We start from the raw sequence: 8569 nt of genomic DNA, 5'->3' as shown, positions 1-8569 counted from the left end.
AGATAGATAGATAGATAGATAGATAGATAGATAGATAGATAGATAGATAGATAGATAGATAGATAGATAGATAGATAGATAGATCTTGTGTCTGAAAATATTTTATGTGAAAATTTGACATTTACTTTCCTGAAGAGTTGCTTCAACTGAAGATGACCTACTTTTTCTCTCTTTAGGTCTAACAAGTAATGTGAAGCATCATGTACACTATTTCATTCAGCTCCTAAGCTTCTTTAATGACTATGTCTGACACCAATATGCAACACTGTATGCCTATTAAAACTTCATGTGATTCCCTCATCATGATGAAAGAAATTTGAAAAATCTGTAAGATCACAGAGTATAATTATAATCTTATATACGCCATCAGTAATATCTCTGCTGAGTGATTTATAAATCATTCAATCTCACCCACCATTATGTTGTCTAAGAATTTTTCACACACCAGTAATATTCTACAGTTTTTGGAGTTTTTTTATTCATATTCACTAAATATTTCCATTTAAAATTTAAAAGAAATTATTATTAGCCTCATAAATTACTTACTGTGCCTTTTTTTCTTTTTACTTAAAACAGTGACTATGGGTTTGAGAGGCAACTCGATGGGAGCTGCACCTCAGCTTTCTGGTTTGTTCCTTCAGCATCAACCCAAGACTGCATTACAGGGGACAGCTTTTTCAACACAACAGGGTATGCTAAGTTCACATGTGCTGACACCAAACGGAAAGCACAGGCTTTAAAGATTCAGCTTTGGAAAGTCTGAGGATATGTTTTTGAAATGGTGCCAACTCCATAATTAGACAAGATCTTTTAAATTTGATGCCAACATAAATCCATATTAACTAACCAGAGATATATTCCAGAAAAGGAAGTTTTTTTATTTTTTGGAGGAACAAAAGGAAACCTTATATCAGAAACTAAAAGGTGTCAGATTATTTTTCATTTATTGTTGGTAATATTAACAAAAATATCTTTGGAAAGTGTAGAACAGATATACTTGCTATAAAAATGTTCATGTGGTACTAATCTTATAAAATTCTGAAATTCTGTATTGTCTGCAGGGAACATGCTTTTTAAGTTCACAAGTTGATTAAGGTGCCAGAATATCTTCTTCTTGGCTAGAATAAGTACTAGCCTATTCTATTATCAAGTATTGTAATTCTTTGGGCTATTTAACAGTTAATTGTTAAACTATTTTGTTTAAAGCAGAAAATTAAATACATGCTATGAAGGTGCATTAATGGACTTTTTTTTATTATAAATGAATAATTAATGTAAGTGTCATGACAAAGGACAAAGAATGATGAAATGTTCTTAGATGCATCTTATATTTGGAAACAGTGAAAGTGAGAAGCTCTGGAAAAGCTCAAGAAAATACAATGCTTTTGGCTTCCAAATGGTTGTTAACATAGTTGCTTAGAAAGGTTATCTAATTTTTTTGTTTTTCTGGTATGTTTAACTTTTAGCACCTCTACAATTTCTGTGATGCAGTGCGTACTGGAAAGAAAGCAGAAAGTAGTTAACGCTGTTTTGTAACACAACAATGCGTTTGTCCCATTAGTCCAGGTTAAGTATGGTATTGGTCTAGAAAAAGATCTGGATTTTTAAGAAGTTTTAGTGGCTCTACTAGTAATCAACAGCAGAAAGGAAATAGATCAAAGAGTCAGGAATAAGACATACAGCAAAGGTTTTTTTGGTTGGGATCCAAACTGTGTGCTGCATGCTCTGCCTCCTTACTACCTCTGCATCCCAAGATCTGGATTTCTCATCAGTCTAATTATAATGTGTACAACAGGGCTAGATTTAGATTCCCTACACATACAAGATTCTATAAAATATAACATTTACACTAGTCTGATAGTTTGGTAGACATCTACTAGGCAGGCTGATACCCATGAGTATTACATAAACAATCTTTGAATTTGTTCTTTTCCTACTTATAAACACAACTGTATATCCCAAAATTCCTAGATGAAATAAAAAAAAAACTCAAAAAAGAACTGAGCAACAACCTTAAGCCGCAGTTGTTTAAATTTGTACTGTCATATTTTTATTTTTTAGTTATAGACACACACAGAATTTAACAAATTAAACCCTATTCAGTGATTTGAGCTTATATGCTTTCTTAGTAAATGAATACTAAGTTTGCAAAACAACTGCTTATTTAATTAGGAAGAATGCTTGCTTTCCTGGTAACCGTTTAGTAAAGCTCAACCATGGTCTCCATATGAAGAGTATCCCAGATGCCTGTGAGTTTAGTTGTATTTTTGCTGCATTTAGTTGATAAAAGACAGCTTTCTTGTACAATAAGGTATAAGTGGCATACGTATATCAGTTTAAGTAGATAGTTTAGTGTTTTAGAAATATTTTCTGAAGTAATCTCCTCAAAGGTGGATATATCAGCTCCTGAGGAACGACAGTTCGCCTGAGGGACTGAAGAGTGCAGGTGTCAAGCTTGAGTTTGAATTTCTATCTTCTGTTTTCTTTTGTCATTTAAGTATACTCTAACCTAAGCACCCAGGTGGTTGGCCGATGGAGGGATAATTTAAGATTTTCTTAAGAAATTGTTATGTTAAGTAGGTATTAGCAGCTGGCATCTTATCATTTGAGATACACTCTCTTAGACTCTTTTATATGAATACAAAGTAGCTTTTCACAAAGGTTTAGGGTAACAGTTGATATAATCTCTCTAATATTACTCTTTCTCACAACATTAAGATGTGTTTATGTTGGTCATTTCACTTCAGATATCGTAAGGCTTTGTCAAACAACTGCACAGATGGAAGTCTGTTAAAGTACAGCCCCAGGCAACAAAAGTGTCCCAGCCGGGCTCCCAGGGGTCTCCAGCTCTTTACCAGCGAGGGGACATTTGTTGCAACACTGGGCAGGAACGTCACCTTCTTGGTCTTTCTGGAAGAGGTGATGATTTCTTCATTTTATAAAATATAAAGCACTGCACACTTACAGGCAGTGGCTATAATGAAAGAACAGAAAGTGTTATTTCAGAACAGATGATTATTCAGAAGGTAAACTTACATTGTGAAACATAAGGAACATTAGACAGGCAATATGTTATATTACTGACTATGTGAATAAAATAGTTCTATCATTATATACTGTAGATCAAAATGTCACAAAATACTTAATCTATTCATTTCAGATTACAGGTTAACAGAGGCCCCTCGGTTACAAAATAATCCCTTTCCATATTTTACGCTTAACATTGCATACTTCTGATAGTAATTTGGAATAAATGTTTGAACATTAAAAGCAACAATTATTGTAGTTTGTGTCTCATAAAGCTATTCCAGAGGCTGCCCTGTAGAAGAAGATAGGATTCTGAATAAATATCTAAGACTTTCATTCATGCAACAAGATTTCCTGGGTAAGATCAAATATTCAAAGTAGCTAATAACAGTACCAGTGATGCCAACTGAAATAGTATTGATTTTTTTTTTTCTTCTTCTTTGCTGTTAAGAAACTTAGATCTCAAGTAACTAGCAGAAATATTTAGTGATACATTATTTAATGAAAGGGGATTTTCAAGTCTGGTCTAGTTGCATTATTTTTGGCCAGAGGCGGGTATAATTTCCCACTGTGCTCTCATTACATATCACGGGTGGGGGGGAGTGTATTTAAATGATTCACACACTGTGATTTTTGTTTTAAGACCTGCAGTAAGCAATTCGCTGCTGACTTATTCACTGTGCCAATTTTATATGAAAAAAAAGAAAAGACATTCCTAAATGTAACACTTGATAGGAGGCTGAGAGATGCTAGACAGAAGAGGCGCTGCGAAGAGAAGGGAGTGTTTGATGGTGAGCAGAGAACCGCTCCACTCATGCCTCAGGAAAATATTCATACATTGATAGTCAAGACATGTTATTAATTGAAAAGAGAAAACATGAGTTAAACAGTGCAACATGAGCGATTACAATAAACACAATGCATTTTATATAATGATACCTTTTATTTTCCCTTGCAAATATACCTGTCGACTGCAGAATAATAAGGTGTAAGAAAAACAGTTATATCAAAAAAGGGGCATGACTTCACTTGGAGTGCCTTTCAGGCGAATTAATTCCTCAACTATTCCTGATTTTTGTTAAATCAGAACCTTTGATTGCATGTATATTATTGTATTGTATTGGGAGTTTATATGACAGACCAGTGCAAAGTAGTGAACAAGTAGAGGGGAATTTTAACATTTTCTTTACTACATTACCTCAACTTAAAATAGAATGCAAATAACTACCTGTTTTTAAAAGAGAGAAAATCTTTCATGGATTATTGTTCAATTCATTATAAAAATTGAAAGGGTAGAGAACCAACTTTCTAAAACAATGCCATCAAAATAGATCAAGGGAAAGTGGAACTTTAATTAAAAAAGCAGCCAACTTGACAATTATCACTCTTGAGGAGTGACAGAGCTCCACAGGTCCAAGAAAGCCAATTAACATTAATGGAGCAATAAAAAAAAAAATTTAATTACATGACCATCACCGAGAAAAAAAAAAAAGAATAATTTTTAGAGCCCACAAATAAGAGGACTGGATTACAGCTAAGGTTCCCAAAATAAGTAGATAGTACCACATAGTACCAGAATGGACTCATGACCCAAGTATTGGTTGGTTAGATTACAAGCAATTACCTTAGGTAAAAACTGATTACTCAACATCAAAACCAGTGTATTTGGTTTTGTCTATTTATAAGTGATGTTTCCATATCTTTAAACTGATAAATATGCTTCATTATCAGCCCCAACTTTGGAAAAAAATGGATGAGAGGATAATGTTTCGGCAAACCAGTGCCCCAAACATACATCCCATTAAGCTAGACTGTACAGGTCTAGAAATTAAATTGTTTTTCTCATATGCCTTCAATATTATCTGAATTAGCTGAACCTATTTATCAAAGTAAAATTGGCAAATATTAGTCTCTTACCTTATTGAAAATGTTTGATTTTTGTATTCAAAGTAAAAGGTGATTCTTCATTTTACTAGAGGCACCAAAATAGAACTCAGTCCACAGTTTAAAGATTTCTTTCTTTCCCCCTTTTCTACTGCCTCACATTTACACAGCATTTGTTAACCTGTTTTATGGAATTCTAAGAAACTACCAGGGTTTATCATCTTAAGCTGAAATGTCACCCAGGTACTATGACAGACTAGAAACACTAACGCTATAACACTTTTCACCTCAGTGTCTATATGCAAACATCTCTGATTGTAAACACCTACTGTAAAACCTAAAATTAACTGTTTACTGTAGTCTTTTAGGGAAAATGTTTCTAGACTGCCTTTGGAGTTTGCTTTTACCACCAAGTCAGTATTCACCTAAAGTGGTATTACTCACATGCATCAAGTATTTATTCAATGTAGTGTAAATCAAAGATGCTGTCACACAGGCTATAGCTCTGAGGTATCAAATAAATATGCATCGACGTGATTTACGACATGACCTTATTTTTGTAGCTTTTATAGAAAGTGCTCGTGCAATGAATCAGTGACTGCATAAAGGAATGGTCGAGAATGAATGAAAGCATATTTTTATTTTTTTGAAGGGTCTTGGCTCCATGACGAGTATAACTGTGGACTTCGGTGATGGAACTGCCATATCTTACGTTAACATCAGTTCCATTGATGATGGGGTCAAACACATCTACAATAAAGTTGGAATCTATCAAGTTTCAGCAACAGCAGTCAACAATCTTGGCTTTGATAAGGTCCTCCTTTACCTCCATGTATCCTGTAAGTCTAAAGTTGGTTTGTAAAAGCTAATGTGTAAAAAACAAAAAAAGCATTTGAAATGATCCAAAGTTGTTCAGTGAGCTGGCATTTGGATGTATGCAGTTTTATGAGGTAACCCGAGAAAAGAGATAAGACCTTTACACTATATTTTTATTTATTAAAGGGACATTTAAAAAAAGAATTTAATCTGGAATTCTCTAAAGTAATTCACATTTTTGGAAAGCAAAGTTAATCACACCCATGACGGATTATTGGCAGACTTTTAATGTCAGCAAATGATTTAAATAGGACTTGTGTAACCCAATAAAGTAAGCTAAAACATAAAGTATCAACCACTAGTTGATATAAATTTGATAACACATTAGTAATAAATTCATTGAAATTTGTCAGTGTGGAATGGGTGGTAAGCTTTCCTGAAAGGGGTCTGTCTATGTAAAATATTCACACACATTAACCAATCATCTGGGAGATCACATAAGAACCCAGAACAACATACCAACATATTTTCTATGGACTGTGAGACAAATTTGTAAGTATTTAAAAATGTCCGTCTCTGCATTTCAAAACAAACATAGCATGTTGTTGGTAAAATGATGATCTGGTATAGCTTTGCTGCTAAAAATCGGATAGACTTGCACTAAATAATAAAACAAGGATATGTAAAAGCAGAACAATGGGGCATGAGTTCCAAGCTTTAGGTTCAACTGTACTTGGGTTATTCTTTAGTACTCTGAAAATCTTATGAAATATATACATGTATATTAATATATTTTGGATTATTTAAACCACTGACCTTCAGCAATAAAGTCTTAAAAATAATTTATAAGAGGTCAAATACTTTTCACTGTATTATATTTGTCAATGTTGTTAATCATAGCTGTAAATAGATCTTTATTAAATACAATAAACTAGCATCCTGTGTGGAAGAAAAATGGACGATTGTATTTATGTCCATACTACCATAGAAGATCCCAATCACTCAATTCAAAACAAGTCTCCCTTTTGTTGTACTCAGTGTTGAACATTTTATGGTTGGGAAATAAAGCCTCTTAGCACACTGCAGAAGTCAAACCACTTATGGAACACAAATAGCTTTAGTACTGTCTTCCAGTGTTCAGCGTGTTCCACTTGGTCTCTGCTGTGGTAAATATTACAAACAATTCATCTGTTGAAGTTTAAAAGCACCAGGGAGGCATTAAATGTAGACCTTTTTAATAAAAGGTGTGACTTCACACTTTATGTGTATTCTCTTTAAAGGTCAGCTCGAGCAGGTGCAGCTTTCAGCTCCTTTGGTGGTCATCAAGAACAAAGCAGTGAATTTCACAGCAACACTTCGCCCCAGTAGTGTGGGAACAGTCACGTATTTCTGGTGGTTTGATAATAAGACAGAGGTAAGCCCTATTTATCCATCTCCAGAGCATTGCACCTGAGAAACATGAGAGAATTACGTATATGGTCTCTTTGTTTTGCAGCCATTTGTGACCCTTGATGCAGCAATGTCCTTTACCTTCTCCAAGGAAGGAAGTCACACCGTTACTGTACAGGCTGTGGCTGGAAATACTGTCCATCAGGACCGAATCAGAGTGGCAGTTTATGGTAATACATCTATACATATTTGTATATTTGCTCATTTATTTATTTTTTGGATTAAAATATATTTTACCATACACATTTTTATTAAAAAACCCTCTCAAAGTGACTAATTTTTATCATTTCCAAACACTTTTCATTTGGGACCCACTTGTAGCTGAGTGAGGCAAAGAAAGAAGTCATAATTTTTCAATGTATCGGTTGAGATAACCCTACATTGTGCATTTGTATGCATGTATGTCACTTAATATTTAGTGAAATATCTTTTCGACTGTCATGCATTTTTCTCTGAATACACACCCAGCTAGCTATGTGTTAGGACTAGGGCTGGGCAATGAAACAATAGAAATATACATTGTGATAAACACCTGATCAAGATCAATAGACCAATTGAAAATATATCCAATATGATGTTCTAAAAATTTAGAATCTTGGGGGAATTGAGGGGGTGTAGACAAAGGAAACCTCTGTTGGACAAGCTAAGCAAGATTTTTAGTAAGGGTGAATTTATTTTTATGTTGCTTCTTTTCAGATTTGTGGAGATTTTGATGTAACATATCAGTACCTGCCTTTTTGTTGATTTGTTGATGCAGCAGTATGGAGGACCAACTCTGCCATATTTAAAAATAAATACATAAATAAATAAATGCTCAATAAATAAATAAGCATACAATTAATTGCCACCAAAAATACAAACAACAAATAAATGTAAGTAGAAATTAAATTACACAGCGAGTCATAAATGTGTATAACTCTTTTAATTAGCTTTTTTATTTATTTGCCTTCGTAATATTTACCTTATTTATTTTTTTGTCATTTATTATCTTCAACTTTATTTTTTAATTATATTTTTAAGTATTTATTTATGTGCATGTTATAATATTTTTGTCTGTTTTATTCTTCCTTTGTATTTTTTTACCCTAGTTATTTCTTTGCTGCTATTTGTTTCTGCCTGCCCTTATAATATAATTTCTACTTACATTTATTTGTTGATTGTATTTTTTGTGGCAATTAATTGTATGCTTATTCATTTATTGAGCATTTATTTATTTATTTCTGTATTTATTTTTAAATATGGCAGAGTTGGTCCTCCAGCTCTATGCAGCTCTATCTACAGCATATTTAAATGCATAAAATGTCCCTTTCATGTTGCCTTAACTGCTGTATTTCAAGTTACTGAGGAACAAATGGGGTAAATGTGTGTTCAGAGTAGGGCTGGGCGATAATTC

General features: G+C 33.5%; 1 protein-coding gene across 1 annotated transcript in view; it reads left to right on the top strand.

The window, feature by feature from the left end:
* The window catches only part of LOC107095625 (VPS10 domain-containing receptor SorCS1-like), a 79325-nt gene that overhangs the window by 49454 nt on the left and 21302 nt on the right, over positions 1-8569 (top strand). The window contains exons 17-21 of the mRNA XM_015391791.1: positions 577-690; positions 2748-2919; positions 5564-5750; positions 7008-7141; positions 7223-7346. Coding sequence (XP_015247277.1) covers positions 577-690; positions 2748-2919; positions 5564-5750; positions 7008-7141; positions 7223-7346 — 731 coding nt within the window. The remainder of the gene's footprint in view (positions 1-576; positions 691-2747; positions 2920-5563; positions 5751-7007; positions 7142-7222; positions 7347-8569) is intronic.

Source organism: Cyprinodon variegatus, unplaced genomic scaffold (assembly GCF_000732505.1).
Source record: "Cyprinodon variegatus isolate N-32 unplaced genomic scaffold, C_variegatus-1.0 Scaffold560, whole genome shotgun sequence".
Taxonomy (NCBI): domain Eukaryota; kingdom Metazoa; phylum Chordata; class Actinopteri; order Cyprinodontiformes; family Cyprinodontidae; genus Cyprinodon; species Cyprinodon variegatus.
Note: the sequence above shows the minus strand (reverse complement) of the source record. Positions and strands in the feature narration are given on the sequence as shown.